Source organism: Muscardinus avellanarius (genome assembly GCF_963383645.1).
Source record: "Muscardinus avellanarius genome assembly, chromosome: 6".
In the NCBI taxonomy this organism is placed as follows: Eukaryota; Metazoa; Chordata; class Mammalia; order Rodentia; family Gliridae; genus Muscardinus; species Muscardinus avellanarius.
This window is the reverse complement of record NC_137791.1, coordinates 31,461,701-31,485,826: the sequence shown is the minus strand read 5'-3', so window position 1 is coordinate 31,485,826 and position 24,126 is coordinate 31,461,701. Positions and strand designations below refer to the sequence as shown.

Below are 24,126 nucleotides of genomic sequence, written 5' to 3'. Positions count from 1 at the left end.
GAGTCAAGAAGCATGTCGAAGTTCTCTTAGTTCCTCCTTTCACTTCTGAAGAGTTCCCCCACTCAATTTTAGACAACCGCTGGTTAGAATTACTGGCAAAGTAATCAGACTCATCGTTAATGACCTGGATCCTTGAAATGCTAGTTCTGTCAAATTCTAGCAGTTTGTCTTTATGCTCAATTGCCTTCTCCAGACCAGACTTCATTCAAGATTATTGATTTGAAAGAAGGTCCTTGGTAGAGATGTCTACCTTTCCAGAATACTCTGTCCCTGACATGAGCTTCTTTAACAGTTTCTGGCTTTTGTTTGAGTCCCACTATACAATATCTTCATGAGTACATACCAAAGAGCCACATAATAAGCCAGTGCCAGAACCTTCCTGTTCAGACAGTCCGCCCGAATATCAGACAGTTGTTGATCAGTTTGTGCTTCTGACCTAGGCAATCACAGGGTGGCAGACAGGAAGCAGAACTGCAAACTCACCCAATCCCTCTCTCCTACATAAATTCACAAACTGTCTTCTTCTTTACAGAATTGCTGTTCTCTTATGCCTTGGCCAAATGAAAAGGGGTTTTTGACCTCTGCAGTTGTATCAGGTTCAGCAAATTCTGGAACTTCCTGTTTGTTTCTTCCTTTCCTCCTACCCTGCTTTAGCTGGTATCTTGTTTCTGCACATATAAAATTTCATCTGTGTGTGTGTGTGTGTGTGTGTGTGTGTGTGTGTGTGTGTGTAGCTGGGAATTGAACCCAGGGGCATTCTACCTTTGAGCCATACCCCCATCCCAATTTTTTATTCTTTATTAAAAACAGGGTCTCACTAAGTTGCAGAGGGCCTCACTAAGTAGCTGAGGCTGGCCACAAACCTGGATCCTCCTGTCTCAGCCTCCCAAATATTGGGATTACAAGCATGTGCAACCACACCTGGCTCAATTTCATCTCTTTTGAAGCATTGCTGCAAAGAATCAGAAATGAACTCCTGATCATTATTTTGCCATTTGGTTATAAGATCTTCTATGAATTGGCCTCTTTTTAACCTCATTTTCCTGGAGGAAGATCATCATCACACTTCTTTGGATCTCTTTGACACTATCAATTGACAATACATACTTTATGATCTCCACTCTGACACCCAGGGCAAAAGTTATCTTCAACTTCTGGGTGCACACACAATCTATATAATTTCCACTTACACTATTTAGCTTTTTTCCAAGGTGACTTACTTCTATACTAACATAGAAAGATGTCCACAATATTTTGTTTAATTTAAAAAGCAAATTATAAGGAAAAATTTATAGTGTATCGTATACTGGCATACGATACATACAATATGAATGTATACTTGCAGAAAGATATAAAATAAAATTATTAAGAGCAATTTTTTTTTCTTTCTTTCTTTGGTAATGGGGGTTGAAACCAGGGCATTCTACCCCTGAGATACACCATAGTTCTTTTTATTTTGAAACAGGGTCTCACTAAGTTGCAGTGACTGGATTGCTTGAACCTGCAATCTTCCTGTTTTAAGACTCAAGAGGCATTATTTTTAAGGTGTGAGATGAGAGACTGACACAGATTATTTTAAAATGAAGATTGCTCCATTTTTAGAAAAATGTAACAGGACAACTCACTTTAAATCACTTTGATAGAATATTTCATGACTTTGGAAAATGCTCACAATCAATGTGTTTTTGTTTTTTGGTTTTTTGGTAGTGTTGTTGTTGTTGTTGTTGTTTTGGTGGTACTGGGGATGGAACCCTTCTGCCTCTGGGCTATACTCCCAGACCTATTTTATATTTTTTATTTGGAAACAGGGTCTCTTAAGCCAACGAGGCTGGCTTTGAACCTGTGTGATCCTCCTGTCTCCATCTTCCAAGCAGGGGGATTACAAACATGCACCACCACGCCTGGCACAATCAATGTTTAAATGAAAAGAAACAGGTACCTAGCCAGTGTATATATGTTTGTGATTTCCTAAATTTATTCATACATAGAAATCTGAAAAGCTTGTACATAATGTTAATTGTGCCATTTTCATGTGAAAAACTGAGCCACATTGCAACTTAAGGGTCTGAAAACAGACTAAAGCTGCCTACAGCTGGCGTACAGGGAGGGATTCCCTTCTCACACCTGTTTACTGAGTCACAGTGGCAGGAAAGAGATCCCACTGCTGTGAGAGCCTCGAGGAGAGCAGAGAAGTAAGTCCTATGAAGCTTAATGTTTCCCTTTCTCTCACTAGCATCTCTAGGGAGAAGAATTAGTGTCCAAAGTAGTGGAGTAAGATCAAGCCAGACCAGAAAGACATGTCACACATACTGAGAGCTTCCTATATACTAAACAACATGCTAAGAGCTTTAGATGTGAATTATCTGTTTTATCCTCAAAGCCACCTTGGAAAAAGCATATTATTATCACCTCCATTTTGTGAGATGAAGAAGCCTATACTCAAGCCAACACTAGTAAATAAACAGTAAGTGGCAAAGTAAATAGGAATGAAAAAGAACAGCCCAATGCCAAAACCAGGCTTGTAAATCATTTTCTGCACATACTGGTGTAAATAATGTGAGCAGTAACTAGCTGGCTTCCTCTTCTCTTGATATTGAGGCATTAGTCAAATGAGCCAACTTGTGCTGGCTCAGCCCAGTGTCACCTGGCTGTCGTAGATTTTCCTCCACAGAGCACCATGAAGCACACAAAACTCAGGGCGGCTCCATAAAATGTGTGGTGCTGGTGTCAGTTTAGAGCTAGAGGGAGAAAATGACTGTTCCAAGATTGCCATTCTGTAAAAGATAGTTGCTGCCCATCTCACTCTGCTCACAGAGCGCTTTGCTGTCGTGAAACTTGCACCTTAGAGGTCAGTCCACTTCCAATGACCGCTACCAGTTCAGCTGTGTCAGTTTCACCTGAATCTGCTTGCTTGCAGGGTTTCCAGAGCACAGAGCTTACCAAGTGATTATTATTTTGTACCTGTGCCCAGAGAACTCTACAAAGTGTGCATTTTAATCAGCCTGAAATGGGTAAATAAATAAATATCTCACAGGTAATATGTAATTTACTAGAGAAAAAACAACCATGACTTGCTACCCTCAAAGTCTATATCCTGATGCCTCTAGCAATTACTTGCAGGATTCTATGATGCATAAAAGCTGAATTTCATTTCTTAGCTTATTCCTTAAAATTGTTAGTTGATGGATCATTCTTCTGGTTGCTTCAAATGTCCTTGCTCATCTCCACTCAGAGGTAAACATATTTCACTGAACAACCGCATCTATGCATGAGTAATGCTGCATCCAACACCCCTTACATGTTTACCTAGTCTATATAGGGAATCCAGTCCAGTGTTTAAAAACATAAAAAAGCCTTCCCTGTCTTTACTGCATAAAAAAGAAGGATTTTAGAGATCTGCTTCTCATTCTCAAATCACAAGGCCAATCTCTTTTGTGACTTCAATTGAATCTGTAGTGCTCTAATCAACTAGTGAAGCTGATTGAAATATATCAGGAGAGAAGAGATATTAAGGCACAGTTACTACTTCATGACAAAGCCAAGGTGCTTAAGAAACACCAGTTTGCAGTCGGAGCTCCATGAAGCCCTAGCTTCCAAATATCTATGAAGTACTTAAAGTGCATGTAAAATTTTGTATTAATGTGCGTTCTCTACCACTTATTAATTTTTAAAGTCTGCAAACCAAAACAGATAGAAACAATTACTGAGTTATTCAGCAAGTTCCCCAAGGTGGGGGTGATCAGTAAAACAGCATTTTTTACACAAATATTTATCTCAAGAAAATGCATTCATACTTATTTTATTGTTTATTTGTTCACATCAGACTAATCTCTGTTTCATTATATGTGCTGTGCCCATTTCTTCTTCCAGCTCCCTATACTGACTCATTTCCTGCCACATAATCTTTGAAAGCTCACTCAAATACTTCCTCGGTAAGTTGTTCAGTGACGGAATTTATCCCAAATTGATTTTTTCTCCTTTCTGAATTTGTGTTGCACTTAGAGTCTGGGGAAATCACTTAGAGAGTGGGTGTGTGTCTCTGAATATTTGTGTATGTCTCTGTTTTCCATAAATTTTCTATATATGAAAATAGCCCCAGATATGTAATGGCATATACTACATTCCTTAACCTCATAAATTTATTACTTTCAGAGATCCAGTATTTCATCAAAGCCAGTGATAAGTCTTACTTTCTTGTAAGCCTTGATATGACTAAAGCTATATATGATTAACCTGTTACTGTGTGCTCTCAGCAACGCATGGAATGTCAGTAGTTTTAGCAATTCTCTCTGTAATCAAATTACCTATGAATAAATTTTTCTTCTCTAAATTTTTTTGGGGTACTGGGGATGGAACCCAGGGGCTTTCTACCTCCAGGCTACACTCCCAGACCTATGTTTATATTTTATTTGGAAACAGGGTCTCAATAATTGCTGAGAGCCTCACTAAGTAGATGAGACTGGCTTTGAACCTGAACAATCCTCCTGTCTCAGCCTCCCAAGTACTGGGATTACAAGTGTATGCCACCACGTCTGGCTTCTCTAAATTTAGAAACTATGATACAACATTAGAAGAAATTTGAATAAAAAATGAATAAAAATATGAAATATTTCCACTGGTCAAATTATAAACTCCATACATATCTAAAGCATTCATTTTATCAGAAAATTCTATTAGCATTTCTGGCAAATATTTACTTTCTTTCTATGGAATTTTTGCACTATTCATTGCTATTATCCTAGTCTTCTGTGATTATTACAACAGCCCCCTGACTAGTCTGGATTTCTACTTCTGTTCCTTAGAGACTCCTTAGAATCTCTGTTATAAAGCAGTAAAAGGGAGTCTTTTAAAAATGTAAGACAGATCATGACACTACTCCAAATTTTCCTGTAACTCTCATCTCAGATTAAAAAGTAAACTTCCGTAAAATGGTCCCCAAGACCCTGGTTATTCAGCTGTCTGTGCTCCATGTCAGACACTGCTGCTTTAATTTCATGTTTCCTCCAGGCCCACTCCATTTGAGCCAACAATTTCAGATCCTACATGGATTCGGAGCTGTCCTTGAACCTATCAAATATACTCCTCTCTCAAGGCCTCTGCTATTGCCTCTGCAAAGAAAATCCCCTCAGATCTCCTCACTGTCTCCTGATCAAGAGACTTACAGTGACTACCTGTCAAAAGTAGCACACACATGTGTACAAAGAAGGTCCTGACACCCTCACCCTGCAAATCCACCTTCCTCAATAGTATTCATCTCCACTTAACACGTCATATGTTCATTTGTTAGCTTTCTCCTCCAACTAGAAGATAAACAATTTTGCACTTTTGCTGCCTAAGTTATTTTCAAGTATATAAAAGGGCTGAGACAGCAGTTCACAGGTTTGAGGCCAGCCTCAGCAATTTAGGAAGACCCTGTTTAATATAAAAATTCAAAGTCCAGGGCATGAAGGGTTATATATTTTCTTTCATATACAGAAGTTAAGGAGTAGCTGGGAAACAAAGGGACTTTAGATAATGGAGAAGAAACTCCAGTGGAGTGAGAAAAGTGATCTAGAGGAGGGGGAGGGGATAATTAATAAAGAAAACACTTCCACTGACATTAGGTACATACCTGCAAATATCAATGCAATCCCAATATTATGTATGGGGGAGGGGAAGGAGTGGGGAGGGAGCTGGGGGAAGCCCACTGAGTGCTATGTGTGTGTATGTCACCATTGCTATGAACTGCATTATGATGTGAGACTACAATGCATCAATAAAAGTATTTTAAAAATTGTGAAAATATATTTTAAAAGGTAACTAGTAGCCAGGTGTGGTGGCGCACTCTTGTAATCCCAGTACTTGGGATGCTGAGACAGGAGGATCACGCAGCTTCGAAGCCAGCCTCAGCTACTTAGTGAGACTTTCAACAACTTATCAAGACCCTGTTTCCAAATAAAATATAAAAAATAGAGCTGGAAGTGTAGCCCAGAAGTAGAAAGCCCCTGAGTTCCATCCTCACACACACACTCAAAATAACTAGTAATTGTACTACAGGCAAAAAAAATTATAAAAATTACATAATAGTTTGTAGCTTATGTATTTTTAATTTATTATTAATTAAAATATTATTGCTGCATGAACAGAAAACAAACATAAATAAAATTTTACACAATCATATCTGACATCTTGTGAATGTTCAATCACTTAAAAACTGTAATTTTATAAACACTAGTTATTGTGAAGATAAAGTTTCAAAATATAAGAAGAAAGCATTTTGTTTTGTTCAAATATTTGAAAGTTTTAATAACAAATTTCATATGTTAAAAATAAATCCTGAAAGTGTAGCTCAGAGGTAGAGCATCAGTACAATAATAAATAAATAAATAAATAAATAAATAAATAAACTCAACACATTTTGTTTAACAATCCATATTAATAAAATTTATTTAAAACAAAAAGACAACTTATTTGAAAATAGCGTAAAGAATAAAATTGCTTAAAGACTACATGCATAAAGATTAAGAGATAAAATACCAAAGGCATCCAAAATATGGTCAGTGACTGATTATTTTGTAAACTTATTTAATGGGCAAATTAGAGGAATAAAAGAGGAGGAAGATGCACAGAAGGTAACGAGGAGGACGTGTCTGAGTGGCAGGAGATACAAAGAGTGAGGAGTGAGGTCATGTGGTAAATTGAAATGAATCACTAGGAGGCAACAAAGTTAGGCTGCTATCTAATACTACCAAAAGGTTATCTACCCTTACTACCTTTCTACAAGACCTGCTTGGTGCTCCTCCCAAATCCTATTACATTTCCTTACACTTTCACACTTATTAGCTGTGTCTACCAATGTGTTCTGTTCTTGCTGTGCGCGCTCTCTCTCTCTCTCTCTCTCTCTCTCTCTCTCTCTCTCTCTCTCTCTCCCCCCCCCTAGGGATTGAACCCAGGGAATTTTTATCTCTGATCTACATTATCCAGCCTTCTCTATTTTTTATTCTTAAACAGGCTCTCAGTTACTGAAGCTGGCCTCCAACCTGCAATCCTCCTGTTTCAGGCCCCAAGTACTGGGATTATATGTGTGTGCTATAGCACCAGGCTCTATTTCTAATTTTGAAATGGGATCTCACTAAAGTTACTGCATGCTGGCCTCAACTCTACCATTTTCTATCTCAGCCTCCTAGTCCTGGGATTACAGACCTGCACCACCATACCCAGGATGTATTTTCACTTTCAACGGCCAGTAACCACATCTCTTTATCAGAGGATTCATCTCAGGAAGTCAGCATCCTTTGCCTATGCACACAAAGAACTGGAACTGCCTGCAAATATATTTCCCAGTGGTTACAACTGCTGTCACAAATGTCTCAGAATTTCAGAGGTACAAATACTACAACTCCTGGCCCCCTGGTGGTAACTCCCAGAAGATGAGTTTGTCTCTTGATTCTCCCTATGGGACTCAGTAAGAGTCTTCTCAATTGTACTTTGCCTGGAACCTCACACACACTCAACTCTTCCCTTTCTGCCTTGAGTTCTCACTCCCCTATTAGTCTTCATGAGAATGCTCCTTCATAAATCAGCATCACACAAACTTGTCTGAACATTTGCTCCTTGAGCACTTGACCCACTACCATTGGTACCAGTAAACATCCTGGAGACAGACTCTTAGGATAGAATACTTGCATTGGAGAATTCACTGGCAAGAGAGCAACAGAACCCCATTACTGGTGGCAGGAAAAGTGACCAAACCCAGGGCTTTGCTCAAACTTGCATGTGTGATTAATTGGGAAGATATAAAGATGTATTGGATTGTACTATATCTCTAGCATTTGAGATATATGGTGGTAATGGTAGCTATAAAATAAGTGAGATTCACAGCTGTTATTAAGTGTCATTAATGGATTAAATAAAGAAAATTACAAGTTATGGCAGCCAATTACAAGCCTACGCATTCCCCCATGACAGTCTTAAAAGGAGAACATCATCTGTAGCTGCAGATAAGACTGTGCTGAAGACCAAGGCCAACACTTTGAATTAGAGAAGCAGAACTGCAAAGAAAGTAAACATATATCTTGGCAGATTTCTTGTCCTAAACACAGGTTCCTGATAAGGACAGAGTGGGCTCCTAAGCCTTGGGATACACACAAAATCATTCAACTCTCAATACCCTTAAACACTTGGGCCTAAACAAGTGCCCCAATTCTTCCTGTAGAACATCAGCTTCCTCTTCCCTGAAGACTATGTAGAAGCACCAACTAACCAGGAAACTCTTCCCACCTACTATCCAAGTATGATACATTTGCTTAACTAAAAGGCAAATGATAAAACTGGGTAGAGGATAATTTGTTGAAATGGAAGCATGCTCCTGTAACTCTATGCTAGCAGGGGCATCTGTAGCCAATACTATAAAAACAGTGACTCACATTGTGAAGTGGAAAATCCTTGGCAAGGCAGGCTGAGAGAGGTGGAGGTGGGCAAAACAGCTCTGTAGGACCCATGTCTCCACCAGGTGACCTTGTTCCAGAAGACTCTTAACTCTCCAAGTTTAAGGAATGCCCCAGTGAGAAGGCCTGACATCATCAAGAAACTCACATAAGACCCATCCTTCTTAAGGGGCTGGGATTGGTGGTAGTTCCTACTGTTATGGAACTACTTTCTTGTATCAAGAGAGGTGAAAAAGCAATGGTCATACAGTAGTATTTAATTTTCAGAAGCAAGATGGACAGAGCTACTATGACAGGCATCCAAGCTACAAGTATTTATAATGATCTAATAAACCATGGTATTTGTGGAACAACATAGATTGGCAGATAAGGACATTGCCTGATATAATCAACAATTTTTAATAAAGAACAGATAAACAAGAGACTCATATCAGCTGTACCAATAGACAAATCACTGACCATTCCCTAGTTTCCAGGCATGAGCCAGTCCTCAGACACTACATCCATTGTTTAAAGGAAAGACCAAGTCTACCCGCAGAAGGGTCCTGCAATCACAGCAAAGATATATAGTACCTATACTCCTAGTCTTCCCCCAAATGTTCATATACATTCTTGGACATTTACCCAAGTAACTGTAAACTATAAATAAGGAATTATTTATTATAAGGTATAAGCTAACACTGATACCATAAGACTCCAAAATATTATTATGATACCCTTATAATTGTAGGAACCTATACAGACCTATCAAACATGGGTACTGACCCACGTCTATCTAGCAATGTGTACATAGCCTCACAGGTCCAATAAAAGATACTGCTATGACTCTTGAATATCAAGGGATAAATATACTTACCAATTAACAGAATTCTTACATTGAGACCCTAACCCCTAACTTGTGGTAAGGACCTTGATAGTATAAAAAGCCAAGAGCAAGCTGCTCATGCCAAAAGTTAGTAAATGAGAAACACCACCATAGTCCAGATGGAAGAATAGAAATAAGCGATTCATTCCAAGACCTAGAAATACTGTGCAGAGGCAGTAATCTCCATTATATTATCACTTATTTTACTAGTCTGGTCACTGAATAGTTACAATTAATTGTAGAAGATAACTATACCTAAATCATAGTCCCGGTTTCATTAACTATACCAGATGTATCAGTTTTTCCTAAACCAAATGTTTTTGTACTACCCTAGTGCTTCTCCAAAACCTTTGTTAAGAAAGATCATTTTTCATTTCACTAAATGGACAGAAGTACACACATGGCTCTGACCTCTAACAATATAATCAAAAGAAAGTTTTATCATCTGGAAATTCCACAGAACATCACACCACCGGTCCATTAAATTGATGACATTCTGATAATTGGATCTAATCTTCAGTAAATTGCAGGTGATCTGAATGCCTGGTAAGATAAATGTGCTGCATAAAGTAAAACATAAAGCCTACTAAGATTCAGAGACTTACCACCTCAGTGAAGTTTTAGCAGTTCATTGATTTGGAACAAGCCAGGGATCCCTTCTAATATACAGAAACAAGTTGTTACACCTTGTTACAACTTGTGCCTTCTATTGCCACTGTGAAAGGGTTAGTAGCCCTCTTGAGTTTTACCCTTGGACAGTTGTTCAAACTCTTTTATTAAAGAGAGCTTTGCATCAGGTGGAGGCTGCAGTGTGAGTGACCTTGTTACTTAAGCCAGATGAACAGTACATCTGTAGGTGCTAAAGATATCCACAGTAAAGATGCTATTTGGATTCTCTAGAAAGTCCCGAATGGAGAGTCTCAACACAGACTCTAAAGCATAGCTATGATCTTTATATCCAAAAACTATATGCCCTATTTGAAAAAGCAATTCTGCCATGTTACAAAGCCCTTGGTGAGACTAAATGAGTAACCAAGGGCTTGGTAACATGGCAGAGATTCCTATGCGAGCTGGATGTTGACACCCACACCAGATCAGAAGGTCTCACAGGTAAACAACACTTTGTTACACATCCAGGGTTGATGCTGAGCATGTCCAGAAGGCGGAGCAACCCACACAGCTCCCCAGCCCCACACACCTACCTCCACTGCACTGTGTTGTTGTTGTTGTTGTTGTTGCTGTTGTTGTTGTTGATGTTTGGTATTATGGGGAATTCCTAGCACCAGCTGAAAACCCAAACCTGGTTCCTGGATGAAATGGTTCCATATGTTTATGAAAACTGAAAATGGATTGCTGCTACTCCACATTCCCACTCACACGCAGCCCTGAAAAACAATGCTGCTGCATAAAAACCACCCCAGAGGGCAGAACACTCGATGGTGCATCTGGTCATTCACTGGTGGCAGGTGAAGCAGACTGATATAATGACACACACATACAGCTTCCTGTGCAGTGTCAGAAGACACGGAGAATGCGTTGAAGACACAGAAGTAATGAGGCTGGAAGGTTAGCAAAAAGACGGGAAGATGGAGCAAATGAGAGAAGTGCATAGACAGCAGTGAGATGCACAGGCTGTGAATGTCCCCACTGCAGGTTAATGTCCACCAGACAGCATCCACTGCAGACATGTGGTTATGCAGGGCGTCCCACCCTGTAATTTTAAGGCAGTCTCTCTGCTAGAGCTCCCACTATTTGTACAGCAGAACCACTAGCCATTGCAGCTGAGCAGGGGACTAGTAATGGGCCCAACAGCCTGGACTCTTTGCACCAAGGCTGATGTAGCCATTGATGCTGTTGAACTCCTGACCAGTCAGCAGCAGGGCTTTGTTTGCTTTTTTGGTACTGGAAATTGAACCTGGGGGCATTCTACCTGGGCTACACCTCCAGTTCTTTATTTTTCATTTTGAGACAGTCTTGTTAGGTTGCTGAGAGGCTCAATATACTGCTGAAGCTAGCCTCAAATCTGCATTGCTCCTCCCTCAGCTTCCCAAGTACTAGGATTATAGGCATATGCTACCAGGCCTGGGTTAAGGTGTGCTTTCAGTCCAAAATCAAGAACCTGTACCTTTTTAAGTTTCTGTAACTCACTCCAGCTGCCTGAATGAGAGAGAAGGAAGAGTCTTGGAATTTTCTGAAAGGCAGTTCCATTGCTCCCAGTTCAGGAAAATTCTGAGATGTGGCCTGTCTTTAGAACTCCACTATGGAACTGATCCAAAACTATTCTGTGTGGGACTTGGATGATGTGTTTTTGCTGGAGCCCTTTTTTCTTTATCCTATCTCTCCAGGCCCTTACCAGTATTCCCAGGAATACTCCCTAGTAAATCATTTTATATGAATCCTTGTCTACTATCTCATTATAGCTATGATTCCATCTGTCACATACAACCAGGGCCCTGGAACACCGTAAGTACTTGTTAAACATTTGATGATCAATAAATGATCATTAGGATTTATCAACTGAATTTTGTAGGTACTAGGCAGGGTTTCATGGCAAAAAAAACTACTCTGCTACATCAATCACAAAGACCCATTTCTGAGACTTCTTTGGAGACCAAATAAGATGTTGGTCTCTGAGGTACTCTATTAAATACAGTAAAAGTGAAGAAATGCTTTAGCTAGGAATGGACTCTGGGCAAGGCCAAGATAAATGTGTATGTGACCCAGCACACGTGAATAAGACATCTATAGACAGCATCCCCTAAGGATCAAGGCAATCTCCACTTCATTTAAAACTCATCTATGAATCAAACTTTATTTGCAGATGACTGTAACTTCAACCAGAAATCTCCTGTAAATTAAATAACCTCCCAAAAGATTATAAGAAGAGTTCCAACTGCTGGGCCACATTAGAACTAGAGGAAAATGCAAGCTTGCACTAGTCCCAACATTAACTCTTTTTTCATATATACTGGGGAGTGAACCTAGGAGCATTCTACTTCTGAGCTACTCCTCCAGCCTTTTTAACTTTTAAGTTTGAAACAGGATCTTGCTAAGTTGCCACAGGTCTTGCTAACTTGCTGAAGCTAGCCACAAACCTGCATTTCTCCTGTCTGTGCCTCCCAAATATTGGAATTACAGAAATGTTTTACCATTCATAACCCAACATTTCCTCTTGAAACAAGCCTGCCTCTTGCAGTTGTTTGTAGGTGGCTCTTTGGATCTGCTCACATCTTCTCAAGATATGCTGGTATACTGGACCTTGGGACAGACTGTAATCATGTAAGACAATTTCAGCTACTGAGTGTTACCTTTGAGTCCAGAGTCATGTAGCTGAGTACTAGGCTTTAGATTCCCATGTCTTGGTTTCAGGAAGCTCAGAACTTCTTTCTGTGCATGGAGTTCACCCTCAAGTAAAAAGAGAACTGACAGGCATCACCCAAATTAAAGAAAAATAATCCTGCCAGTTCTATCTTCAAATACAAATTCAGAACCTGATCTCTGATTTCTTCTTCCACCAATTCAATTCAGATCAAAGTTACCATCATTTTTCCCCTGGATTTTTGTAATAAGTCTATCTCTGTGTTCATTTTCTTAATACATATGGGACCACAGTAGCTAGTAGGTCCTTTTCAAATACATCTGATTATTTCATTCTTTAGCTGAAAATCCCCGAGTTGATTATCAGCTTAGTTAGAATAAAATCTCAAGTACAGCCAAGTATGGTGGCACATGCCTGGAATCCCAGTACTTGGGAGGCTGAGACAGAAAAATAGAAGGTTCAAGGCCAGCTTCAGAAAATTAGCCAGACCCACAGCAACTTAGCAAGAACATGTTTCAGAATAAAAGATAAATAAATAAAAAGGATTGGGGGCCTTCCTCAGAGGTAGAATACCCTTGTGTTTAATCCCCAGTACCAAAATAAGTTTTAAAAAATCTCACGTCTATATTATGGTTTCAAAGCTCTACATGATCTCTTCCTATCCCTTCATTTTGGCCACAAAGACTAGTACTGAGCCTTCAATGTCTTCTCTTCCACTCTCAGCTTTTAATTAAGCTGCATTAAACTTCTTCCTTTTTTTTTGGACAATCATCCATTTTCCTGCAGAACCTGCTGCTCCTATCATGGAATGCTCTCCCACACCCTCCATGACCTCCTCACTGGATCCCAGCCTCCTGCAGCACTTCCCAGCCCTCAGGAGGGAGGCAGCAGAGACACCCACTCGGCCCTCATCTTGTGGACACCATGGACACCACACTGCCCATTCCCTTCCCCATCCCTGTACACCACTGTCACCATCTGTCTTATTTATTGTCTGTCTCAATTCCATATCCCTAAGTTCTTGATGCCAGAGACACTGTTGCTATTCAGTAATTATATGCTGAATGAATAAAAAGATCTCTAGAAAAATATCACTGCCTCCATTTCAATACTTTTCCACATGCGCACTTTCCACTGTCACTCCCACTGCTGCACAAGTGATCCCAGCGCACTGACCCACCGTAGGCATCTCTTCACCCTAAAATCTTTCATATTCCCCATGCTTCAATTTTTTCCTGTTTTAGCCATCAAATATTAACAGTTATCCATGTCCTCAGGGAACTACCTTTCTCCTCATTTGACTACATAGCCTTACACATAAAAGGATTCCAATTACTAGATGTTAGGTGACTGAAGGTGGCAGTTTGCCAGCCTATGCTAATGAGACAGCCCTCCTGTACCTCCAAGGCAGCGTGCACATTTCTACAGGAGCCTCCAGGAGACCTTGCATCAATGGCTTAACACAAAAGTTATTGTTGAAAGAGGATGCCACATAAGGCAGGATGAGTTTAGACCCAGGGCAGGTGGTTTTGGAAAAAGGACACTGTAGAACCCCTAAGGTCATTTATGAATACAACTGTCTGAATCACTTATTCAACAAAGGACATGCTATTTGGTTCTATATTTGTCATGCTAATGGAGATCCTATTTGTAAGAAAAATAATGCATGAATTCTGCAAAATAACATAAAGCTAAAAATACTTTTCTTCCTGTCCTCACATGTACAAAGCTCACCTTGACCCAAAGAAATAATACCAAGGATAGGAGGATATAAACATTTGCATGGAAAGAAAGCACAGGCTAACATTTAGAAAGTGCATGCTTCTGCTTACAAGCTTTACATTAGATGTTTGCAAAGCCTATTGTAAAATAAAGTATATGTCATAACAAGGAGGATCCTGGAGAAGAATTTAGAAATATCCCTCAATGCAAATGTACACACTGTTAAATTCTAGGGACCCACTGTACATGATTGTGCCTATAGTTGATATCACATTGTACATTTAAAATTTTAAGGGAGAAAAATCTCATGTTAAATGTTCTTACACAACGACAACAAAGAATACACAAACGTGGGTCCACATATATACTTACTCACACTATTAATGACAAAGTATGTTGATTAGAAATTCTGTAAAGCAAATTATAAGTATTTTCGTTATCACTAAACGTAATTTTACCAGAGAATAAGAAGTGGTTTCTCAACAAATTCTGTGCTTGTTATTGTACTGGGAACTATAAATTCCAAACTGAAAAAAAGTATCTAATACACAGAAAATGGAAAGAAAGATTGAGAATAGCAAGTAATTGCTGAAAAGGGATCTTAAACCTTCTTTAACCTAGACACATTTCAAAAACAAAACCAGTGATTTATAAGCTGAAACTGAGACATAAAAATATATTTGAGTCATATTTTTCTGACATCTTTCTGACAACAGTGCCATATGAGACTTGGTTAGGCTGAGGGTAGGAGACTATACAGAAGTCAATCCATTTCCCTTGCTACTCTTACACACTTTGTCTTGGGATCAAAGGGACAGCTGAAAATTTGAAAACTGAAATTTTTTTATTCTAGATGTAAAAAGTCACAAAAGAGAAAATGAATTAATAAAGCACATTTATACCTTACATATGTATATACTGCACATATATTCTCTCAGTATATCTATATAATAGCTTATTTCGTTTTGTATTTGTGATGCTAATATTAAACCTGGGCTTCAACATGGTAAGTTTTCATTCTACCACTGAGCTACATTCCCAGCCAAACACAAATATATTTATTTATATAGATAGATAGATAGATAGATGTAAAACATATAATATATATAATAATATATTATAATATATTAATATTTAATATATATTTATTTATATATATATATTTGTACTGGAAATTTAATCCAGCCAAACTCATTTTTATATATACATATATACTTTTTACTGGAAAACCAACCCAGGGACATTCTTACTCTGAGCTACACCCCATGCCTTTTTGTTGCTGTTTGTTTGTTTTGAGAAAGGGTTTCAGTAAGTTGCTGAGAGTCTCACTAAGTTGCTGAGGCTGGTCTTGAACCTGTCATCCACCTGCCTCAGCCTTTCAAGTACTAGGACTACCGTCATGCACCACTGTACTCAGCTTCTATATTTTAATGGGAAATCTAAAGAAGTCAACATGTGATTTGTCAATTTAGAGATATTATTACTTTAGAAAACATAAGAATTTTTTTATAATATACTCAAATCACTCATGAGAATGTCAGTGATCTTAAAGTGTTTTTTAACTTATAAACTTGACATCACAAGTAACAGATCTTCTTCAAAACCCCAAAACAGACAATTCAGGTAGAATTGAAAGACTTGAGATATAGATAGTAATGCAACGCAGGCATCCCCCAGCATTCCTCCCCTGGCATCCAGCATCACAGCAGCCTCTATTTTCTCTCCCAGGATCCTTGCAAGGACCCTTAAAAGTTCTCACAAGTTTGTGGAGATTCTGGTGAGACCCGAGTAACAATGCCATATCTTCTTTGTGTCCCTGACTCACTGGGCATGATGCTGCCTCCATGTGAACAGCTCCCAGAGACTGCTCTTTGCTAGTCTGCCCTGGAATTCCCACTCTGTCTCTTCCAGGCATAGTTCCATTTTCCAGTAGGTCCTCACCAACAGCTCTCCAGGGACAACACTTGAGTGGTGGTTGGAGATAAAAAGGATGGCCAAGAGCCTTTTGCCCTCTTTTAAATTTAAGATTTTAAAAAGCCAGGTGTGGTGGCACATGCTTGTAATCCCAGTGCTTGGGAGGCTGAAACAGGAGGAATGCTGTTTGTGAACAGCCTCAGCTACTTAATGAGGCCTTCTGCCTTCTGCAACTTAGTGAACCTTGCTTCAAAATAAAGAATTTTTAAAAGGGGCTCAAGAGTAAAGGTAGGAGGTAGAATGCCTTTGAGTTTCATTCCCAGTACTGCAAAAAAAAAATTAAAAATAACTTTATTGCAGAATACAGCTTTAACATTCTCAAGTACCACTGAGCATTTTCACATGGGAGATAGAAATATAAAGTACATTAATTCCCACACATATTTGTCTATGAAAACAATAACCATATACTTTTTCTTTTGCAGTGCAAAGTCATAAAAACAAATATGCATTCAAGTCTTGCTGTTTTTCACCCTCTTTTAGTGGTACATTCTCCAAAACAAATGTTAAAGCACAATTGTTTCCACACAGATTTTACAGAAAACTCCTGTGCTCAAAAGTTCTTTAGTCTCCTATTCAAATAGAATTTCTACTCGCCAAGTTGTCTTTAATCTTTTTCACATAAAAACATGGTTACGTGTTTGGGGCTGGGGCCAATTCAATACTAGAATGCTTTCCAAGCACCCACAAGGAATGGGTTCATCCCCAGTACCCCAACATGTAAACACACACACACACACACACACACACACACACACACACACGTTTGAGGACTGATCTAGGAAAAAGATGAAGTAAAAAAAATCACACTGATATTGGAACACTGGGTTATTAAAAATCCTCAATAGATTTAAACAATGTTGCATTCCATGCTGAAACTTGCACACTGGCTTTCTTGTGCTTTAATGTTTCATTTTAATCTAAGCATCAAAAACATCCTACTTTACTCAGCAAATATATCTTACAGAGATTTTAGTTAAAATCGCCTTTTCAGATTTCTTTAATTTACTTTCTGTAAGCCCTGCTTCCCTTGGGCGTTCCACCAGCTTGTGTGACATGCTCCAAGGCAAGCTCAGGAGAGAGTCCAGACTGTTCTCGTCTCTACCTCCCCACTCTCATCCCCCCTTCCCCACCATGCCCAGTGTCTATGTTTTCCCATCTTTTCATCCAATGGCAGAATACTTTTCATTTCTGAAATGCTTCACGGTCTCTTATTAAATATCTTCCTAGCAGTCCTTCCACCAGACCTCTAGATATCAGAGTTACTGCATCAGCATCAGATTTGGACTGGGTCCTCAGTGAAGCTCAATTGAGGTATCACTGAGCCACAGAATCCACTGAGAAGAAAAAAAAGGATGCAGTGGGACAAATTCAAAGAAATGCTTACAGATTCTGGGTACTTTGAGAGCTTTCTGAGGATACAAAGCAATACTGCTTTATAAAAGTCAGTTGGATCAAGAGATTTATCATACATAATCCAAATGAGTTGTTGTAGTCTATCCAAAGAGACATGAAGAGGAAACGCAAATCAAGAAGGAAGGTAACATTGGGAAATACACGTTACATTCTCACCAATTCCACTAACATTTCTAAACCTGAGTGAGTCACTGAAATACCCTGGTTCTCTTTTATCACATAAGGGCTGGGCTGAGTGACTGTCGAGGACCCTTTCAGTTGTAACAATTTATCTCAGTAATAATATAATAGTTCTCTAAGCAACCTGGAAAAGGAGGCTGGTCATAAATAAAAGAAAGAAATGGAGCTGCACCTCAGTTGGTTAAGAGGATTGTACCCAGCAGGAGATTTTGACAAAAGAAGAGTAGTTTGCAAAGCTGACAGCACGAGGTGGGAGGGCAGCAGCTGGCAGGAAGGCTGGAGAACTGCCATCTCAGTGCAAAATTCATATCGATAACGTGAAATTGGCACGCTATCCAAACAATGCTATACCACTCAGTACGATAAATTCAAATCAGATTAAAGTGCTTTCTCAGCCGGGCTTGGTGGGGCATGCTTGTAATCTCCGCACTTGAGAGGCAGAGACAGGAGGATCGCGCAGGTTCGAAGCCAGCTGTGCTGGCTTAAGAGACCCTGTTTCCACATAAAAAAGTATAAAATAGGTCTGGGGGTGTAGCCCATGGGAGTGTAGCCCAGAGGTAGAAAGGCTTCCAGGAACCCCAGTACCACCAAACAAAAACAAGTGCTTTCTCAGAATTCCCAAATACCATATATATGTTAAAATTAGTTTCACAGATAGCTTCTTTTATTTTTTAGATTATATAGGGATTCCAACTAATTTTAAGAATAAATAAATATGACTTTCTGTAGTGTCCTTTTTGGCCTAGGATACCTTTTTAAAACATCATCTTGCATCGTGTTACACATGCAACAGGTTTCTCATCTAATTCCAGTGCATACCAAACATACTGGCGACCGCCAAAGACAACTCTACCAACTCTTTCAAGTATGGGAATTCAGCAATTTAAGCAAAGAGAATCAACCCTCAGAAAGTCATCATATTTTTGAGGTTTTATGGGAAAAAAATTAATTATTTTGATTTCTGTTAAGGGGAAAATATACAGTCACAGGTGTACACACATACATACTACATTCTCGGTGTTTCTGACAGATGTCTTGCTATTCTTTAAGGTATCTAAAGAGATTTCCAGAGCCAAAGCCAGAAGATGTGTTTCAACCAGAAGAAAAAAAAAATCAATCAAGGAGGTGGCAGGGCTGATAATTAGCTATATAGAAGATTGTAAATTTTAAAAGAGTACAATAAGAGAGGTTTTTGGATTTATAGTAACACACATCAAAATTGTCAAGAGACAATCATAATTTATGTGGTGACATTTGTCTTTACTATTTCACATTCTTTATGGCTTAAGAAAGAAAATTGAGATTCAAATGTGAATTTCATGTTTTGTGGCACCTTATTAAAATTATAATGAAAAATTCAATTCCCCTGCTTGGAACTTCAGCATATAATGAATTGCATAAAAGGACAGAAAAGTACAGGGGAGGAAAAGTGCAGTTGAGCCTGATAAAGTAGAAAGAACACCAGGCAGGGTATCAGCAGTCCTGAAATCTGTTCCAAGCTCTGCTACAAATTGGCTATCTCATTTTGGACAAATTCTTTTATTTCTATGAGCCTTAGTTTCCTCATTTGGAAACTATGGGGGCTGGCTCTGATAAAAAAAAACTTCTGTGATCACCAGTGTCAGATCTCGCAGCACATTCTGACCAATGGAGCCACTGAGCAAATTATCAAACACTCAGCCAAACAGGAAACAGCATTTCGTTAAATCTGCCACCTTCCATGGGCTCTGAGCTAAGCAGAAAAGCCCAAACAGTTGGGCTAGTTGATAACAATTTATCTGCAGCATATCCATTTTCTGACATTTAAGAAAGGTCAAAATTCTCAAGAGCTTATTAGGAATGTTAATGTCCTTTAAAGTAGTATGGCCACTTGTTATGTTGAATCATTCAAAGGTCTTTGAGACTGTGGAAAATAAATGGCAATGACCTTGTACATCCATTCTAGTCTCATCAAGAAAATTAAGGTAGGGGAAAGGGAACAATACTATTAATCTTTTAATAATTTATATAGTCACTGTTAATAATATATCTAATGCTCTTTTCATATCTTCTTTGCCTTTCTATGTGTGTCCTGATATGCAATTTGATTACAGTGAGAGATTTATGTGCAGAATTTTATGGTTTTCTGACATACATGGTAAGATGCAGTGTAATTATTATAAACACCTACTAGAATGACACTTTGTCTGGAATGTTACAAGTAGAAAAGGGAAATACATGCAATTAGACATTTGACTGTACAGTTAGTACTGGAATAATGTACATTTTTAGGAAAGTTTGTGTTCTTATTTAGGAAAAATAATTGTTCAGCCTCCATACACAGATTCACATTTGTTTCACTCAGGTCTATGATAATCCTATTCCATGTAGAAACACAGAGTATCAGAGCTGGGCATGGTGGTGCATGACTGTAATCCCAGTACTTGGGAGACTGAGACAGGAGGACCACAGGTTCAAGGACAGCCTCGGCAACACAGGGAGACTCTCAGCAACCCAGTGAGACATTGTTTCAAAAAAAACCAAAAAATAAAAAGGGCTAGGGTGGGAGTAGATTAAAAGTAGAATGTCAATGGGTTCAAAACAAATAAATACTATGGAACCAGCCAAGATGTCCATCAACAGATGAATGGATTACAAAACTGTGGGATATGTACACAATGGAATTTTACTCAGCCATCAAAAAAAACTCAATTACATCATTTTCAGGGAAATGGATGGAACTGGAGGACATTATGCTAAGTGAGATTAGTCAGGCACAAAAAATAAGAAATCAGATGCTTTCCCTAATATGTGAGAGTTAGGGAGAAAAGAGGAGCAAACAAGAGAACCTAAAGGAGGAGAAATGAGGGGGGAAGAGGAAAATCTCTAAAGCTCACAATGTACTTAAACATATCGAAGTCAATCACTAAGCCAAGCAAGGGAGGGAGGGACGGGGAGGGAATGGGGTGGTATTTGGGTAGGGGTTAAATCAGCGATGAGTACATGTTTGTACACACAAGTTTTTTACCCCAATAAGTTGTATGAATATAATGCACCAATAAAAATAAAATAAAATAAAAATAAAAATAAATAAATAAATAGAGGGAAGGAAGGAGGAGTGAGGAAGGAAGGAAGAAAGGAAGGAAGATAAGGTAAAAAGGTAGATACCAGATACCAGTTCCACAAATTCAGACCTAGCAGGAATTTAGGCATATTTTTAATTAATGTAGATGTTTGTTTTTCTTACCTATTGCCAAATATTTTATTTGATAGCAAAATCAAATTTTAGTAGTCATTGTATATTTTTCATATCCCTAATGTGATAAACCACAGATATTTAGAGAAACTTAAGTCCTCTTTTCTTGTTCCTGAGCCCATCCTCATTCTCACTTCAAAAAAAAGTAAATCAAGAGGAGATTCAAAATGGCAACTTCAGGATGAAGCACATCTCAGTAGCTGAAACATATGAAGTTCAACTACCAGAAAGGCAGCATCTTGACAAACAAAATAAAGAAAGCTCATGAACCAAAACAGAACCAGGAACCACAGTGGAAGGAATCCAGTACTCTGAACTGCGAAACTCACTGCCAAAAGACTGACCATGAGATGGGCCTGCTGAAAAGGTGGCCTGGCCACCGGCGCCATTGCAGCTGCGGGCCCAAACTATGAGTCCCAGCTCTGGCCAACACTGGCACAACAGCTCCAAGAAATCTGGAAAAATAATGCAAGAGCTTTAAAGCAGCCACAAAGCTCCAGCATCTTAAGCAGTGACTGGCATCATGCTTCAGGGATGGAGAAAACAATTCAAAAGCCCCTGCACTCACCAGAGGCAGCACCCACAGTGGTGCAGTGAGCCCTCCAGAGACCCAAAGCAGGGCAGCCAGGTAAACACTCACATTACTTGGTACTCAGCGGAAGACCAGCCAGAGAAGCCATGGGACTGAGTGGGCTAGTCCAGTTAGAACCTCCAGAGACACAGGAAAGATGCTCACAGCATGGTATCTGCACAGGGTCACAGGGGGTTGCTCCAAGACTACACCGGATGCCCTCCACACATGCAAGTAGGGAAGTGCAGGCACAGTGCAGGTAGTCAAGTGCAGGCTGAAGCCCAGGGAGGAGCACAGAGGCCCGAGGGCATGGACAACAGGCTAGAAAAATACAGAACCCTGGACTCACATGGAACTCAACAACAGTGACATTAACACAAAGCTGTCAGAGGCAAGAGAGGAGAGCAAACACTCAGAGAATGGTTTCAAAAGCTGACAATAGGTTACAGAGCAAATCAGAGACATTGGAATATACTACAGAATCTACCAGAGTGATTAGACATACAGATATTATACAGGCCCAGTCCTATATTCGTAAATTAGTAGGACTGTTGTTTATTTTTTTTCTTTTATTTGGTTCTTTCATTTGTTCATTTGTTATGCTTTGTTTTTCTCTCATACTGTAGCTAGTTCTTTTATTTTATTTCTGTCCTTTATTTTTTCTCTCTTTCTTATTCCTTTTTTTCTTTTTTTGTCTCTGATGTATAATTGTTAGCTTTTGTATCTTGTATTGATACTTTATTCTTGTTTCTTTGCTTCTTCCCCCCTCCCTTTCACAAACTTTCCCACTATAGCCTATCTACTCACTTCTCTCAAAACTTTTCTTTTTTCCCTTACTGTATCTTCTAGTTTAATATTCAAGGTATTTCATATCTCCATACTTAAATACTCTACTAACTAGAAGAGTCCTACTATCTAACTTTCTCTCATTCTCAACCAGATACTACCTTATTATACTTAAATTCTTACTCAACCTAATCATATCCTCTACCTTACCCAACTCCTGTACACATCACCCCAGCTTTTCCCCCATTACCCAACCCTCACCATTAAAAAAGCGCTACTTTCTTGCTGACACCTCTAAATTCCTATTTATAGGAAACCCTATTAATAAGATTGGATTAGATATAATACCCACAAAAGATGCCAAGACATCAGAAAAACGTGCCTGAGAACCTTGAAACCTTGAAAATATGGGAACTAGGAATAGTCAAGAAATAAAGGAAATCAAGAATAATGACCTTCAAGAAATGCAAAAAGGAGAATTACAAATCCTGATCTTCAATATGATGAACAGCCTCACAGCAAGTGTACAGAAAATGAAAGAGGAAATGGAGGCACTAAGAAAGAATCAGAGAGAGGTCTGGAATGAAATGAAAGAATCAATAAGTGATATAAAGACAGCAATAGAAAGAAATTTTGGAAGATCTTATGAAATGGAAAATAGAATATCACAGTTAGAAGATAGTTCATTCAAAACTGAAAACACTGGCGGACCCGGTGCCTCTTTTGTGAAGTGGCAGCTGAGGAGTCTCCGGCGCTCTCCATGGCCGATGAAAAGCCCAAGGAAGGAGTCAAGACTGAGAACAACGATCATATTAATTTGAAGGTGGCGGGGCAGGATGGTTCTGTGGTGCAGTTTAAGATTAAGAGGCATACACCACTTAGTAAACTAATGAAAGCCTATTGTGAACGACAGGGTTTGTCAATGAGGCAGATCAGATTCCAATTTGATGGGCAGCCAATCAATGAAACAGACACACCTGCACAGCTGGAAATGGAGGATGAAGATACAATTGATGTGTTCCAGCAGCAGACAGGAGGTGTCTACTAAAAAGGGAACCTGCCATTTTACTCCAGAACTCTGTTCTTACAGACCAAGAATACATTCACAATTAGAAAACTGCAATTCGGTTCTACCTTATCCTGACTACTACAGTATAGTTTTCTCTATTCTTTCATTTTCCCCATTCCTTTATTGTACATAAAGTAACTGGTGTATGTGCACAAGCATATTGCTTTTCTTTTTTTAAACTAAATGGCCAATGATATGTTTTGATTGACATCAAATGGAGATGGGATGGGGAAAAATACTGGTTCTGTGAAAATATCCCCTTTCTCCATTAGTGGCATGCTCATTCAGCTCTTATCTTTATATTCCAGTAAGTTATTTTGCTCTCATTGTTTTAACAAAAAAAAAAAAACATAAAAATCCTTGCATACCTTGTTCGATTGGAGAATTTTTATGTTTTTCATTTATTATTGTAAAACCAAGGACAATTTTATAACTTTTTTGTACGTAGCTGTTACATGTAGGGCGATCTGTCTCTAAGTAGGGGTAAATTACTCTTAAAGAATCCTAGATAGTTTTCCCTTCAAGTCAAGCGTCTTGTTGTTTAAATAAGCTTCTTGTTTAAA

The 24,126-nt window shown here is 38.9% G+C and overlaps 1 protein-coding gene and 1 pseudogene across 2 annotated transcripts; one reads left to right on the top strand and one right to left on the bottom strand.

The window, feature by feature from the left end:
- Positions 1-3: 3 nt before the first annotated feature.
- On the bottom strand, positions 4-23,256 carry LOC308264005 (activating signal cointegrator 1-like; annotated as a pseudogene). The gene is made up of 6 exons: positions 23,196-23,256; positions 21,467-21,592; positions 9,710-9,834; positions 2,813-2,961; positions 2,091-2,238; positions 4-654 (listed from the first exon to the last, which is right to left on the bottom strand). The product of its transcript is annotated as an activating signal cointegrator 1-like (transcript).
- Positions 23,255-23,542, top strand: LOC308264593 (small ubiquitin-related modifier 2-like; the record flags this gene model as incomplete). Its single annotated transcript, XM_080697943.1, has 1 exon — positions 23,255-23,542. One exon carries the CDS (start codon positions 23,255-23,257, stop codon positions 23,540-23,542), a length of 288 nt encoding a protein of 95 aa, XP_080554069.1.
- Positions 23,543-24,126: the final 584 nt, after the last annotated feature.